General features: G+C 34.5%; 1 protein-coding gene across 1 annotated transcript; it reads left to right on the forward strand.

Moving 5' to 3' along the window:
• The first annotated feature begins 344 nt into the window (after positions 1–344).
• On the forward strand, positions 345–1,407 carry LOC131875186 (cytochrome P450 709B1-like). Its single transcript, XM_059219228.1, has 5 exons — positions 345–490; positions 602–788; positions 884–946; positions 1,056–1,114; positions 1,209–1,407. The coding sequence occupies exons 1-5, from the start codon at positions 345–347 to the stop codon at positions 1,405–1,407; spliced, it is 654 nt and encodes a 217-aa protein (XP_059075211.1).
• Positions 1,408–18,601: the final 17,194 nt, after the last annotated feature.

An 18,601-nucleotide genomic window follows, 5' to 3' on the forward strand; every position in this document is an offset into this window, starting at 1 on the left:
ACTCTGCTGACTGTGGAAGGTCCCCAATGGTTAAGAAGATGCTTTCTGTGGCGGTTGGCGAGGGACTCGTCAATGTCAATAGCGAAAAGTGGTCTCAACAGCGAAGAATTGTGGCCCCTGCTTTTCATATTGATAAACTTAAGGTTTTCATTACATTCTGGGCATCTTTTAAAAAATGGTTTTTTGATCTTTTGAATCTCATCTAACTAATGAGAATTCTTGTTTACAATTTACAGGCCTCTGTTGACATCATGTCCACGTGTACAGAACAATTGATAAACGAGTGGAATGAAATTATAAATGAAGCTGCAGAGAGGCCTTGTGAATGAGAGCTAACTGGTTTTATGGATAGGCTTAGTGCAGCAATTTTTATGAGGGTGGAATTTGCAATGGAATACAACAAAGGTGGGAAAGAAATATATGACGATATCAGAAGGTTAGAAGAGTTAATGATGCAAAATATTCGTTATCTATGGTTGCCAGGTACGAGGTATAACATGATTATCCAATTGTTTCTCTTTAGAAAAGAAAAAATGAAATATGGTTTGTTTTGAATATGCTAGAGAGTAATTTGAATTTGTTTGTCTGTTTTCCAATAAAGTTATATCCCTATGCTCTCAAATCTGGAGGCTTGGAAGCGGACTAGAAGATTGGAAAATAACTTGAAAGACATGATAAAGAAAAGAAAAGAGAGTAGATCATATGGGGATGATCTTCTTGGCTTGATGCTCTCAGAAATAGAGAACGTTTCTTCAAAAGACAAGAATTTCAGCTACACAACACAGCAAGTGATGGATGAATGCAAAACCTTTTCTTGGGAGGAAGAGAAACCACCATTGTTCTGCTATCATCATGGGCTATACTACTTCTGGCACTCCACCAGGATTGGCAACAGAAAGCCCACGAAGAAGCCGTTGCAATCTGTGGAAACAACAATCCCACCATGGTTTGTTTAAGAAACCTCAAAATTGTAAGTATGGTGAACAATTTTTAAGTTAGAAACCCTCCCAAGAGAATCATGTCTAAATTAATTTAGCAAATTTGGTTTTTGACAGATTGGGATGATACTGAACGAGACAATGAGATTGTATCCACCTGGAGCAGGGATCGTCAGGCAGGCATTCAAAGACTTAAAATTGAGATATGATTTTATAGTTGCCAAGGGTGTGAATGTTTTGGTAGACATAGTATCAAATTTCAATGTACAGGGACCCCAGATACTGGGGAAGTGATGCAAATGAATTCAGGCCAGAGCGTTTCAGAGATGGAATGAGCAAAGCTACAAACAATCATCCGTATGCGTTCATGCCATTTTGTAGCGGGCCAAAGAGCGTGCATTGGCCTAAACTTTGCCATGTTAGAAGCGAAGGTTGTTATGGCTATAATGTCGAAGAAGTTCAGATTTAGTATGAGCAGAAAATACAGGCATGCACCTGTGGCTTTCGTCACTGTTAGGCCTCAACACGGGATACCAATCGTGGTGGACAAAATTGAATGCAATGGAGGAGATTAGTGGGTTCTATCTCAAGCCTTGCTTTTCAACGTCTCTAACGACTATTTAGTCTTTTGACTCCACCGTTGATTTGTGTCTTAGATTTACGCTACATATATACATACATACATACACATACATATATACATATATAAATATATGTGTATATACATACATACATAAATATATATAAATGTGTGTATAGATATATAGATATACATATATATATATATATACATATATATGTATATATACATATATACATATATACATATATACACACATATATATACATATATATATATAGTTTATGTTGCTTGGATATATACATAAACTTTAAACATCCTTGAAATCTAATCCAAGCAACATAAACTATATATATATGTACATATATATATCTATGTATATATATGTTCATATACATATATACATATACATACATATACATATATACATACATATACACATACATACATACATATATATATATATATGTGTGTGTGTGTGTGTGTGTGTGTGTGTGTGTGTAGGAAGCATGAAGTTGAATCTGGAAAGCATGCAAGTATATGTATTTCATCAGCCAATGACAAGACTGGAACAACTACATCGTTGTTTGGTTTTCCTGAGAAGAACGTGGCGGTAAGGTCATTTATCACCCACCATGTCTTGTATTGATGGCTTCGGTGGTCACGCGAGTAGCCTGCATTAAATGTGGTTAAACACTTGGCTACTATGAGGGATGCTTTGTGTACTTGGGCAGTGTGTCTATCAAGCAAGCTCAAAGTATAGTTTTCACAGCAAAATGTGGATGTTGAATTAAGTAGAATTAAAGTCTTGGCTGGTGCAAGCCATAATTCATGGGCTAGAGTAGCAAATGCATCAGTTGTAGAATTTATACATATAGTTATGTATATTTATGTAGAACAACATGTATATGTAGGTATACATGTGTGTCGGTGCAATTTTTATTTATTTTTCCAATGCATGGAAATAGCCTAACCAAGGCACATAATAAAAAATATTTGTATACAAGCAATGGCAAAATATATGTATATCAATAGTTTTTTGGGTTAAATAGCCTATATATGTGTGTGTATGTATGTATGTATGTATGTATGTATGTATGTATGTATGTAAGTGTTGAAAATGGGTGTTATTAAAAGAGCACATATCAATGGCATCTGAATAACAAAGTAGCAATATTTGTAATCCTGAGCAAGGTGCGCACCTCAGCCAAGTGCAACAACAACATATCAGATGCCACTAATATGCCCTCTTTTGATAATGAACATTTCAAACACTTATATGTTCTTATATTTTTTTTGAATAGTAGATAGATTCTTTTAACCTCCCATTGAAAAAAGATCTCAACATTCATTATGCTTCTCCACAACATTGTCAACACTTCTCTTTCACAACCAAAACAAAAGGTTGGTTTGTGTATTTCAATGCTTTATAGCTTCTTCAACTCCCCTTGTAAGAAAATTTACTTATTCCATATATCTATTTATGTTCAGTCTTTTGCAAATAAGAGAGCATTGAGAGAGTCATTGCAATCCAAGCAGGTGTTATATGTGTCGTGGAAATAGATTTTAGTAGTTTAAAGGATTTGAAAAAATCTCATGCACAAGGAAAACAAAATATTGGACAACCAATGACTGACTACTAACTTTCACTTCTGATCTACCAAACATATATACTTAATCATGGATATTTTTATATATGTATATGCAAACAATAACATACAAGACAATTTTAAATTATGAAGTTATACAGTTTAATTAGTATAATTCCACTATATATAGAAACTCCTGAATATATATCAATTAACAAGCTCGGATGCTTCTTCAAATATAGAGCAAAACAAGTAATGAAATAAAAGATAAGAATGCTTCAATAGAACCATAGACAAGCACAGATACTTATTCACAAAAATTTCATAGTAAAGGCACACAATAATTTAAAAAGAAAAGCTACATAGGACAAAAAACAAAAGAAATATAATGATGAAAAGTTATCGAGAATTGTAGAAATGTTGAAGCTAGCTTAAAGTCTATATATAAGTCCATAAATATTTGAATGGAAAAAGTGTATGAGCTGGTAATAGTCTCTAATAAACGCAACACAAGAAACAAAACAAACCAATCATTTCAGATGAGTTCTTAGATACAAAGAAAATGCAAGGAATTAAAGAAAAACGTGACAACTATTTTGAATCTGTGAATTGAGCTATCTTAGAAAGCAAGAGATGTGACTCAGCCTCGAAATCAACCTTTGCAACCCTCGTAATTGTTCTTTTCAATCTTCTTTAAAAGTTATACATCTCTATTTTCATGTGAAGTGTTAAAACATAGAAATTTTACTAAACAACTTCGATAAGTGTGATGGGATTAATAGCAGTGCTAGTATCATATTGAAGCATGTAAAGGTATTTTGTCGAGATCTATAATATTTTCGTTGCCACTTCATCAAAAGCAGTAACCCAAATGCAGTCAGAATGGTCAGAAATCATGACCTGTAATATAACTAGTAAGTCCATTCAGGTACTTGCATTCGACACCTAGGGTAGAACCATTCATCATCCTTCTACTGAACACATTTTTTTTTTCATTCTTTGCCATTGACTTTCAGCAAGCAAGCATGGTAGCAAAAAGCATCAAGTTTGATAAATTGAATGGTTGCTCTGATGGTCACTTTGACAACATCTGTTTTAACAATGCATCACTCTAGAACATAGGCAAGTGTCATTCTGGTATAAGGCGTATTGAGTTGTCTAGGGGTTGAGGGCAAAAGTACTACATCAGATGTTAATTCTCCTCTAGCTATAAGCGACTGTGCTTATCGGATAAAGGGATTAACATTCGATAATGTCGCACCAATGTTGTTAATAACCTTACCATTAAAGTAACCAACACGTCTGTTTATAATAGAAATGATAACCAACTCACCACTACAATGTTTTTGTTGCACTTTCTCACCTATAGTCTGTCATGCATCACCCCAAAGGTTCACATCAATATAAAAGTTACTTATGTGATTGATCTTCAAAGTCCTGCACATGAACTATGTTCCATCTTTTCTTTGGATTATTGTAGTGTTCCCAATATCAACTAAAATGTCAATTATACTAACCATGGTGTAGTTACTATAATTACCAATCTCAGTTATTGATGTAAAGCTTGAAACCTATTCAGGAGGTATGATGCTATCATCACAATGTTTCAATATTGAACACTAGTCCAAAGTAATTTACAGCTGACTCTTTAGCTTGTTATACTTTGTGTTCAGTTATTTTACCAAGCCTTTTGACACAAAGTAAGATGCTCCAACTTGAACTCTTTCATGGTGAAACTCTACAACTTCATTGAAGCAAGTAATCTTAATCTTAGTTCCATCATCATCAACCATGTCAAAGCTAAAAACGTGACTGTTACTCTTTGATATGCTATATGGACGTATGTTTTTTTTATGTGTGATAGAACCTTTTATTGTCCATTTGGTTTGGGAAAGGTTAAGTCCTTTTATAGGACTAATTGTTTTAGTAAATTGTCATCTTGGGTTTGAGGCATGAGTATTCCAAACTTAAGGGCTTGTTTACGTGGAGGTGTGCTACAACCCATCATTTCATCTTCCGGATCTTTAAAGAGGTGTTTAGGGCTTCCAAGAAGGTGTCATTGTGGAATGATAACATCAAGAATAGATACAATGATAGTCTTGCATAACGAGCAAGAGGTAAGCGGTAAATATTTTGTCTCTTATCAGTGTGAAATCACAAAAAAATGAGAAAGAGGAGAAGGGGTGAAGCTGGAGGTACCTTGAACCATGCACATATCTACACACAACTCCTCTTAAATGAGATTATTGAGCCTACTTTGATTGTATCTGAGTCAAACAATTCTTTGTACTTAGACAGGAAATACCTAGTTGCATATGGTTACCATAAGAGAGCACCACCCTATAACACTCATCCTCATCTCCATTAGCATGCAATTTTGCAAAGGAGAGAATTTGAAGAAGTGGGCCGATGAAACTTCATCTCTATCATTTATTAACCATATTGTATTCACAATTAATTTTGGGTTTTTCTGTGCACCCTACAAAGGCAGTAGAAATGATAATAAAGGGTTATTCTCAATTTCAAACCTAAAAATCTATGCAAGTACATACATGATTTGTATGTGGCTATGCACACATATGACAATAACTATTTGTTTTGATGGCCTTCTATTTGAACCCACATATATTCACTTAAATGCACATATATTTTGATCCATGAAGGATTTTTTCACTAAAGGCAATGCAAGGACATTTTTTGTTAGTAATCAGTTGAACACAAATGACATCTTGCAGTTATACAAATGGATGATCTGCCATGGACACAACCAATAAAAGAGGTGGAAACGTCATCAACACAGGTGAGCACAGTGTTTGTTAACGTACAACAACAAGGGGATATATCTATATATGTGTATATATACATAAATATGCAAATATGTGTATACACATACATATCTATATATATTTACATATATGTGTATATATATCTCAATATATATATGTATGTGTATATACATACATGTATTTATATCCATTGTGAATAGATATATGCATGTTAATTGACCTATGCATATATATACACATGCATATATGGGTAAAAGTACAAAGTTGTGTCACACTTTTATAAAGGAAATGGTCAATGTTGATTCAACTTTTTAAATTAAATCAATAGAAAGTGAAATATATGTTTTGAATTTTGAAATGATGTAAACTAATAAAATTTATATTCTTTTGTCTATTTTATGTTTGTAATTTTAACAAAAAAATTTAAAATTATTTGAATGTAGTTTTTTATAAAGTAAACACTATAATTTAGTTGCTGATAAAATGTTAAAATTGAAGTTACACAAGTCGCCACACTTTATTTAGTAAATTTTACCTTTTTTTCTTCAATTTTTTTGTGTATATTGATAACTTGAAACTTTATTGTATGGATATATTTTTTACTATTTTTTATAAATAGATATTTTTCAATAAATTTGAAAAGTTGTGTGTGTTGAAACATAACTCTTTCCAATTCCCACCACCTATTTTTTTATTTATCCAAATTAGAAAAAAAAAATTATATCATCTTGAAATACATTATTTTCTCTACTGCATCATATTTTTTTCAAGATTGTTAAATAAATTTTAGTATTTTCCTTGACAAGATAGTCAACCTTATATTTTAGTGTTGATGGCCTACTTTTAATAAAAATAAAATATAAAATATAAAAACTAATTAAAATATTAAAAGATATATTTTAGAAAATTCACTTATAGATTTATAAAAGGGTATTTTTACATTTCAAAAAATATATTATTTATAAGAGTAGGAGTTGTTGAAACATCAAGTTTTTTTTAATTTTTAATTTTTCCTGGTACTTCGACCCAAAGTGGCATAAAATATACATTTAGTAGACATTTCCAATTGGAAAAGTTGTGGCCCATATATAACTTAGCGATAATGGATCTATATAGACCATATGTTTGACTAAAATTAATTTTTAGTTAGAATACTTAAATTCACTTGTGCTAATAAGTTAGCCTGAAATGTGAAACAGTTTTGTGCTTTTACCCATATAAATATACATCCATATTTATACACACACGCACACGCACACGCACACACACGCACACACACACACACACACACACACACACACACACACACACACACACACACACACACACACACACACACACACACACACATATACATACAACTATATATACATAGACAAATACGTATATTCTCAGCATAGATGGTAACATGGTTTGCTATCCTACCAGCACCCTGCATTATCTTTGTATCTACATAGAAAATGAAAAGCAATGTGTACATACAAGAATGATGTGCATGCAAAAGGCTACGAGGAAAATTGGCAAAATAACATACTGATAGGTATGTTTACTTATAGAATTGTACACTTCTACCATCTAATGATAGTGTTTTTTTTTACAAGAATGATAAAAAACAAATTCAAACTTACCTAAGAATGCACAGAAGCCTTGTATGAGGTCCTCTCAAAGCTTACGCTAGCCAAAATGGAAATAATTTTTCTACGAAAAAACATCAATTGATTCCTATGTGCAAAGTGTAAGGATGCAACCTCTCATTGCACTTTTTTTTTGCACAATAACAAACATCACTATGATTTTGTTTTTAATTGTTTTAAGAGAAAAGGAATCAACAAGAAGGCATGGAACAATCACTACATCAGTAGATCAACTAACAAACACAAGCAGGAAAAATAGCGGTGTCAAGGTTAACATGGTGGTAACAATGGGAAACAGGGAAAATATGCACATTAGATTTCAACCAGTAAATTTCATTAAGCACATAAAAAAAAAAGTCCTTTACAAAATCCAGTTTGCAAATATAAGGAGCATAAATATTTGAAAGATATACATGAAAAACTCTATATGTGTCTATATACATACATGTGATTTCTTCCATAGATTACAACTGGGTTCACATAAGTTGCATAAATTGTAAGAATGTACATTTTTACAATGTTTCTTCCCAGATTCATGAGACACATTCATTTCTAGAAAGGATAACAACCAACAAAGGCTATAAATTCAACATTTTCTTTATATACTTCATGCATGGGCACTTGTTGCAAAAGTACATCAACATTATTCAAATTACAAGTACAACCACGTTGTCTTCTATTTTTTTTCGAGAGGAACGTGTATACATATATGTTTATATATATACACATACATCTATATGTATATATATACATCTATACACATATGTTTATGGTGGATATTGCTGAGAAGTTTGTTGGAATGATGTGTTGTCATTGATGTCAACATATTCTTCTATGTATTCCAGTGTTGCGGTCAGATTAAATGAATTTGTTTGACCAGTGTGTTGTAGTTGAGTTGTTGTGGTTTAATGGATTTAGAGATACTTAAATCTCTAGTTGATTTAGTAGAAGTTGCAGAGGTTCGCATGATGATTTGATCCAGTTGTGTGATCCAGTATTGAGGTTGGTTATTCAGTTGTTCATGTTATTCGGTATTCTGGTTTCTGCTCTGCATTGCTCTGGAATTGCATTATCTTGGTTTGTGGATTTGGCAGAGTGTTTGGGACGTTCATATGTGTCCTCAATTCAAATGGTTCATGATTTGGAAGTCCACAAGTGAATCTTTCAGCTTGACGGTTGGGTAAAAGTACAAACCTGTGTCACACTTTTACAAAGGAAAAGGCTAACACAACAATAACTGTTCAATTTCGTCGCCATAAAAGTTTCATTTGCATTTTGAATTTGAAGATGATGTAAATTGATTAAATGTGTAAAATTTGTTGAAGTTTAAGTCTACTATTTTTTGAAAAAAATTTATCAATAATTTATATGTTTTTTTTAGCTTTAAAGTTCATTTTTTATTGCTGAAAAACAGGGGGTTTAGTTCCCACCTCAAAAGAAAATGTAAATCAACTTATTCTTTATTCTGATTTTGATATCCGTTATAGATCACATATTTATACAGTGCATGAAAAAAAAAACTAATTTTTGATGTATATTTTCTTTGTTATAGCATTTGGAAGTCGAATATACCAGAATTTGACAGTTTTTGTCTCCCACAACAATTTGTCTATTCAATTTATGATAATCAAAAAAATAAAAATACCCTTTTGGAGAAGACTCTCTCTTCTAGTGAACCATATTTTTTTCAATTTTTTTTTAAGTGATTCGATTTTTGTTTTTGTTTTTCAAAGCAGCCTGTTATCAAACAAAAGAATACCTAGTTATAGTTTTTTTTTTATATATATATATTAAATGTAATCAAAACATTAAAAAATTATATGAGTAGAATCATGACTTTGTACAAAAGGGTATTTTTAATTTTTTTAATAAGTTTAATTTACCTATTGAATTTTGTTGCAGAAGTGACAAGTTTGAGAAAATCATCATTTTTGTTGATGTGGCTACCACTTGGCATTCCACATAGGTTGTTCCGGCCAGAAACATTCCAGCCAGAAGTGTTTCAGTCGAAAGGGTTCCGATCGAAACTATTCAAAAATAGTTACAGCCGGAACCGTGAGGGCCAACGCGACTGGTCGCTTGAACCACATATATTTGTGTCATGGATTCATTTATATTTTTACACATGCATACATTCATTTTATTCATCTATGTATTCATTTAATTTATATTTACACATGTATGGTTTCATTTAATTATTTTGTATGGATTCATTTAATTATGTTATTGTAAGGTGTTTTAAGTGGTCTTAAGGGGATATTTGCGTCATGGATATAAGTTCATTAAATTTAAATATATAGATATAAGTTCATTAAATTTTTGAAATTCATTAAACATACATAAACACTTAACTAAAATGAACAACTAAATTAAATTTTAACGACTAAATTTGTATGCTTAAGGGGATGTAAGGGTATTTAACTAAAATGAACAACTAATTATGTTGTCTTAAGGTGTTTTAAGTGGTCTTAAGGGGATTTAAGGGGATATTTGCGTCATTGATTCTTTTATATTTTTACACATGCATGGATTTGTTTTATTCATCTATGTACATTCATTTAATTTATATTTACACATATATTGTTTCATTTAATTATGTTGTTTGGATTCATCTAATTATGTTGTCCTAAGGTATTTTAAGTGGTCTTAAGGGGATTTAAGGGGATATTTGCGTCATGGATATAAGTTCATTAAATTTAAATATATAGATATAAGTTCATTAAATTTTTTAAGTTCATTAAACATGTACATAAACACTTAACTAAAATGAACAACTAAATTAAATTTTAACGACTAAATTTGTTTAACAATGAACAACTAAAATATACATAAACACTTAACTTTCACATACACATACAATTAACTAGAACACTTAACTAAATTCAAATGACTTAGAGATTCTATCATTTAAACACTTAACTTTCAAATATATATATATATATATAAACATGAAAAGTAGTATGAAATGTAGATCTATCTAACACATACACATATATGTTTATCTATCGCATGTACACATGTATTAAATGTCTAGTACACATACACACATGAAATATGGAAAATAAATATCTAGTACACATACGCATATGAAATGTGTACAGTACACATGTACAAATATGAAATGTCTATAAAATGTGTGCACATGCACATATATATATATATATATATATATATAAACAATGGGTCACTCCGAGCCCTATCCTAAACCATGTCCCGATCCATGCGTCTGCAATAGAGTATGCACGCATAAAATCATACATTAAACATTTAATTCATGTACTAGAGTAAAAAATTTTAAGTAACATATATTAAGAGCATTTTCACGTAGACAAACATACCTCTGAAGAGTCTCTAACATCACCACCATGTGCATGCAGGATTCTAGGACGTCTATGTGACAATGAGCTCAACCTACGTGATAGTGGTGCATCCTACAATGTTGAAATTTTGTTAGATATACATACACATATATTTATAACTTGGAACATAACCCTTTAAATATAGAACTTAAATATTTAAAAGAAACAATTAATTTAAAGTTATAAATTTATACCTATCTCCTGATGAACGGGGTCGGTGGCAATGTGCAAATCCTCAAACATCGCCCCATGCGCCTGCAATAGAGTATGCACACATAAACTCATGTATAAAAAACATTTAATTTGAATACCAGAGTGAATTTGTTTAAGTAACATATATTAAGAGCATATGTGTAGACAAACATACCTCTGAAGGGTCTCTAACATCACCACCATGTGCATGCAGGATTCTAGGATGTCTATGTGACGAGGAGCCCAACCTGCATAATAGTGGTGCATCCTGCAATGTTGAATTTTTTTTAGATATACATGTACACATATATTTATAACTTGCAACCTAACCCTTAAAAAATAGAACTTAAATATTTGAGATTGAATTAATTTAAAGTTATAATGTATACCTGTGTCTCTTGATGAACAGGGCCAGTGGCAATGTGCAAATCCTCAAACATCGGCCCTTGCGCCTGCAATATAACTCACATGTACATTATTTAAACATTCATTATTAAGTTTTAAATATATATATATATATATATATATATATATATTAAAGATCACATCGAATCTACTTGAACATGTACATGTACGTGGTTGTAGATAAACATACCTCGGGGTCTCTAACACCTCCATCTCACGCATGCTGGACTCTAGAACATTTGCGGGATGAATGGCTCATCTTGCGCAATGCTCTCTCATCCTAGACAATGCACACATTTTGTTCTATATATATATATATATATATATATATATATATATAATTTAAATCACCTGAAATTATTTAATCAACACCTAGATATCCGTTTAAATAGAACTTAAAAACAAAAATAATAATAATTTAAACTTTATATATACCTATGTCTCCTAATGAACAACTGGGTCAGTGGTAGCATCCAAATCTCCATATATCGACCCTAACGTGATACCCTATATAGTTCAAAAAATATAATCCAATATATATAATTAATTTAATCTATGCAGTTCATGTGTACAATCAAGTAGCTATATAAAATTTCTAAATTAAAATTAGTAAATTATATATTATAATTCATACCTCTCCTGCAGCATGTAAGGCTCGTCTAATCCTGCTGATGTCAGAATCATGCAAGGAGCCCACTGCAACATGGTCCTCCTCACTGTCTGACTCCATAAGCATGGTATTGAACATCCTCGAAAATCCAGTACCAAGTACTGTGGCTCAATCAACTGATGTATAAACATGAGGAGGTGTATCCTGACCAACTATTGTATGCTAGGGCGGGGCAGTAGGACGTGCAGCAGTAGTAGGCTGAGAATCTGCATGCTCACAACCATGGCTAGAAGCACCTGATATACCAAGTACACACCTAACAAATGATGGGGCATCCTCTAGTGGGATCACATGCTCCATAGAAATGACCTGATATGAATCCAAGAGATCACTGGATAAACATGCGCTCATCTGCTGTAAAGGATCTATGTCATGCATGCGTGCAACATCCATCGGTGATGGTATGTCTACTTGAACATATGGATCATCACTCATTGATGCATCATGAATGCTGGTATGAGAACGCAACAAATATCTACCCACCCGATCTGATGTCATCTCATCCACTTGTGTGGCTATAGTAGCAATACTGGAAATGATGGATTGTCAAGTATCATCTGGTACACTATCTGCAGCATGTGTTAGGTCCACACTCTTGGGAAGAACCACAAATTTTGTACCAATCAATGCCCATTTATTAATGAGGGAGGGTGCACCTGGCCGTCTAAACTTATCTGAAAATCTGCCCTTCCCTTGCCCAGCATGTTTCAAAAAATCAGTGTAATCAGCATCATCCAACAAATGAAACTCTGCAAACAATTGTTTGCAGAACTAAAGGGGCAATTCATCCTTTTGGGGCCACCTATGATGAGTGGGTAACCATCTAGGATAGATAAAAGGTGCTACTAGTGCTTCCGTGCACCTAGTAGACATATAACCCTTCACCCTACCAAAGGCCTGATAATGAGGAAACATGGTTTTCACATTAGTTGTGGAAACCCTATCATTCAATGTGTCTCATTTCATCATACCGTGTACACTACGTGAAAGGGATCTATAGAATTCCTTTGCACTGACCTCGTCATATGGATTATAATTGTCAATGAGGTCAATCATATGAAGTAGCTCATGTCTAATAATCTCACCCCTTTGTTTATTTGTTTGATCACACATGTTTCCTGATGTGATATTTAAATGATCTAAGGCACGTTGGAGTGCCTTTTTTATTTGATTGTAGAGTTGTTGTCTCTCCTGTGGAGTTGTGGCAAACCTATGTGACGTCTTCTCACTCCCACGAGGATGAACACTAGGCTCAGAACTACTAGTGTTATGTGATCCAGGCTCATCAGACATGATGTGAGTGGGTAATGTAGATATATATATATATATATATGCACATGTGCGTCTATGTAGTACACATTAAACAATAATTAAAAAGGTATACATAAATTTAAATCATTTTAAACATGCAAATTAAAAAAATACATATACAAAAAAGAAATTTAAACGTCATAAATGCATACAAGTTCAAATTTTCTAGATATAAAGACAAATTTAAGATAAATTTCTAGATCTGGGTAAGTGCACAAAGATGGTGGTCAAAAAGGGGGGTATAAGTGGACACTTTTTTCTGAAATCAGGTGAACCTGAACTTGGACACAAAATTTGAAAGTCATCCACTCAAGATATGAAGATAATCAAAGAACAAATATTGTAGTACTCTGAATCTAGTTTCCAAACTACTAAACTTTTTCAAAATTGGATAAGATTAAGGGGGTCAAATCCTTCGCGCACAAAAAATAGACCCTGATTTTTTCAGAAAAACATAACATAGTGTCTGACGTGCGCATCAAAAAAGTCATATTTAGATTTAGTATTTTGACAAATCCTTTGGCAGAAAGATAGTTAAGAGTGAGTACTAGAAGATGTGTATTTTTTTCTAAATTTTTGTTGAGTATGTTTTTTTTTATGATTTTTCCGATAGAGCACATCCTGAAAATTAAGTACCTGTTCATGCGCGAAGCATAAGTTGCACTAAAAAAATCGAAAAAGCAATTTATTTATTTTTAAATTGTAAAGAATCAAGTTCACTACAATAATATATAAATCTTTTTAAATTTGGATAATTATATCAAAATTTATTAAAAAAATGGTGCACGTATGTCTGTGAGAACTGTGGAGACACTGGTAAAAGAAATTCAATAATAATATGTTATTGTTGTTCAAATTTTTAAAAAATTATATGGTTAGAAAGCTCAGAAGATGGGTGAAAATATGGTGGAAATTTTAGAAATACCCACTTGATTATGTGTAAACCTGATGATGACAAAGTCAAGAAACCAAGTTGATAAAATAAAACATGCCAAAAAGGAGGGAAATGGAGGGAAATCAAACTTCCAAACCGTAGCTTTGTCATCCAGGCCTATTTCCAAGCCTAAACAGACAAAAGCGCGTACGGGGTACCTATGGTATAAAAAGTGCGTACGAGGTACTTATGGTGTAAGAAGCGCATACGTTCTATCTTAACTATAAAAAGCGTGTACGTGCTATTTTTACTATAAAAGGCGCGTACATGCAATTTTTACTATAAAAAGCGCATACGCACTATTTTTACTATAAATAGCGCGTACGAGCTAAGTTTGTTTAAATTTTGGGAGTGTGTATAATATGCTATTGTATATATATATATATATATATATATATATATATATATATATATATATATATATATATATATATATATATATATATATATATATATATATATATATATATATATATATATATATATAATATGTGTATATACATATAATATATAATTTATATATAATATAAAAAATAAAAAATATATAATATATTAAATATATATACACGCATATGTGTGTATGTATGTGTATTGTCTCCCTCTCTCCCCCTCTCAAGCGCATACAAGGTCTCTCTCTCTCTCTCTCTCTCTCTCTCTCTCTCTCTCTCTCTCTCTCTCTCTCTCTCTCTCTCTCTCTCTCTCTCCCTCCCCCTCTCTCTCTCCCCTTCTCCCTTCCTCCATACCCTCTCTCTCTCTCTCTCTCTCTCTCTCTCTCTCTCTCTCTCTCTCTCTCTCTCTCTCTCTCTCTCTCTCCAATATATCTTTTTTTTGTTTGCATATATATAAGGTGATAAGAAGATTGACAAGGTGGTTGGTTTTCTTTTTTTTTTTAAAGAAGATAGGATATAAAGTAGAACGTTTGAAGAAAATGAACGTATTGGTTTCTTTGGATCGTGTGGATGTATTAGTTGAATAATATTTATGGGTCGTATGGTGTACTAAGGGGTCATATGGTGTATTATGACCCCTTAGGTGTCGTTATGGGTCATATGGTGTTCTATGATCCCTTAGAACACCATATGACCCCTTAGGACTCCATATGGTGTCATTATGGGTCATATGGTGTCCTAAAGGGTCATATGGTATTCTATGACCCATTAGGATACCATATGACCCCTTACATGTCGTTAGAGGTCATATTGTTTCCTAAGAGGTCATATAGTGTCCTATGACTCCTTAGGACACCATACGACCCCTTAACACACCATACGACCCATAACGACACCATATGGTGTCCTAAGGGGCCATATGATGCCATATGACCCCTCAAGACACCATACAACCCATAACAACACCATATGGTGTCCTAAAGGGTCATTTGGTATTTTATGACCCCTTAGGACACTATTTGGCATCATTATAGGTCCTATGGTGTGCTAAGGGATCATATAGTGTCCTACAACCCCTTATGATACCATATGACCCCTTAGATGTTGTTAGGGGTCGTATTATGTTCTAAGGGTCATATGGTGTCCTATGACCCATTAGGACACCATATGGTATCGTTATGTGTCTTATGTTGTCGTATGACCCCTAGGACACCTTATGACCACTTAGGACACCATATGGTGTCATATGGTGTCCTAAGGGGTCATATGGTCTCCTACGACCCCTTAGGAATCCATATGGTGTCATCATGGGTCGTATGGTGTCCTAAGAGGTCATATAGTGTTTTATGACCCCTTAGGACACCATTTGGTGTCATTATGGGTTGTATGGTGTGCTAAGGGGTCATATGGTGTCTTATGACCCCTTAGGACTCCATATGACCTCTTGCGTGTCGTTATGGGATCCCTTAGGACACCATATGATCCCTTAAGACTCCATATGGTGTTGTTATGGGTCGTATGGTGTCCTAAGGGGTCATATGGTATTCTATGACCTCTTAGGACACCATATGATCCCTTAGGTGTCATTAGAGGTCATATTGTTTCTTAAGAGGTCATATGGTGTCCTATGACCCCTGAGGACACCATATGACACCTTAAGACACCATACGACCCAAAACGACATCATATGGTGTCCTAAGGGGTCATAGGATGCCATATGACCCCTCAAGATACCATATGACCCATAACAACACCATATAGTTCCCTAAAGGGTCATATGGTGTTCTATGACCCCTTAGGATACTATTTGGCATCATTATAGGTCCTATGGTGTTATAATGGATTATATAGTGACATATGACCCCTTAGGATACCATATGACCCCTTAGATGTTGTTAGGGATCATATTGTGTTCTAAGGGTCATATGGTTTCCTATGAGCTATTAGGACACCATATGGTATCGTTATGTGTCTTATGTTGTCGTATGACCCCTATGACACCTTATGACCACTTAGGGCACCATATGGTGTCATTAGGGGTCATATGGTGTCCTAAGGGGTCATACGGTCTCCTACAACCCCTTAGGACACTATTTGACCCCTTAGGACTCCATATGGTGTCATTATGGGTCGTATGGTGTCCTAAGAGGTCATATAGTGTTTTATGACCCCTTAAGACACCATTTGGTGTCATTATGGGTTGTATGGTGAGCTAAGGGATCATATGGTGTCTTATAACCCCTTAGGACTCCATATGACCTCTTGTGTGTCGTTATGGGTCATATGGTGTTCTATGATCCCTTAGGACACCATATGATCCCTTAGGACTCCATATGGTGTCATTATGGGTTGTATGGTGTCCTAAAGGGTCATATGGTACTATATGACCTCCTAGGACACCATATGATCCCTTAGGTGTTATTAGAGGTCATATTGTTTCCTATGATGTCATATGGTGTCCTACGACCCCTTAACACACCATATGACCCCTTAAGACACCATACGACCCATAACGACATCATATGGTATCCTAAGGGGTCATAGGATGTCATATGACCCCTTAGAATACCATACGACCCATAACACCACCATATGGTGCCCAAAAGGGTCATATGGTGTTCTATGACCCCTTAGGACACTATTTGGCATCATTATAGGTCCTATGGTATTCTAAGGGATCATATAGTGTCCTATGACCCCTTAGATGTTGTTAGGTGTCATATTGCATTCTAAGGGTCATATCGTTATGTGTCTTATGGTGTGGTATGACCCCTAGGACACCTTATGACCACTTAGGACACCATATGGTGTCATTAGGGATCATATGGTGTCCTAAGGGGTCATATGGTCTCCTACAACCCCTTAGGACACTATTTGACCCCTTAGGACTCCATATGATGTCGTTATTGGTCGTATGGTGTCCTAAGAGGTCATATAGTGTTTTATGACCCCTTAGGATACCATTTGGTGTCATTATGGGTCGTATGGTGTGCGAAGGGGTCATATGGTGTCTTGTGACCCCTTAGGACTCTATATTCCCTAGGATGCCATATGACCCTTGAGAATACCATTTGACCCTAGAGAGGGAGAGAGGGGGAGGAGAGGGAGGCAATGGGAGAGAGATACCCCTAAGAGAGGAGGAGAGTGAGAAGAGAAATAGAGACTGAGAGGGAGAGACAAGAGATAAATGAGAGAGAGAGAGAGAGATAGAGAGAGAGAGAGGAGGGGGGGGGTATAGAGAGATCTAAGAGGTGGATAGAGAGATTGGGAGAGAAAGAGAGACCTAAGAGGTGAAGGGAGGAAAGGTGAGAGAGAGAGAGAAAGAGAGGGTGAGAGATAGAGAGAGTCTAAGTGAGAGGGAGGAAGGGGTGGAAGGATATTACAAGAGACTAGAGAGAGAGAGGTGCAAAGAGAGGGAGAGAGGGAGAGAGTGAGAAAGAGAGGTAATGAGAAAGGGAGAGAGGGAGGGAGAGGGGAGAGGGAGAGAATGAGAGAAAGACACCTGAGAGAAGGAGAGAGAGAGAGAGAGAGAGAGAGAGAGAGAGAGGTGGGGAGGTAGGGAGAGAGTGGGAAAGAGATACACTTGACAGAGGAGGAGAGTGAGATAGAGAGATAGAGGTAGATAGGGAGAGAGACTTAAGAGAGAAAGAATGGGGGGGAGAGAGAGAGAGAGAGAGAGAGAGAGAGAGAGAGAGAGAGAGAGAGAGAGAGAGAGAGAGCCAGAGATGTGATAGAGAGAAGGAGAGAGACATGAGAGAAAGAGAAATGGAGTGAGAGGGGGAGAGATAAAGAGAGTTAGAGGGAAATAAATACT

This window comes from Cryptomeria japonica, chromosome 4 (assembly GCF_030272615.1).
Source record: "Cryptomeria japonica chromosome 4, Sugi_1.0, whole genome shotgun sequence".
In the NCBI taxonomy this organism is placed as follows: domain Eukaryota; kingdom Viridiplantae; phylum Streptophyta; class Pinopsida; order Cupressales; family Cupressaceae; genus Cryptomeria; species Cryptomeria japonica.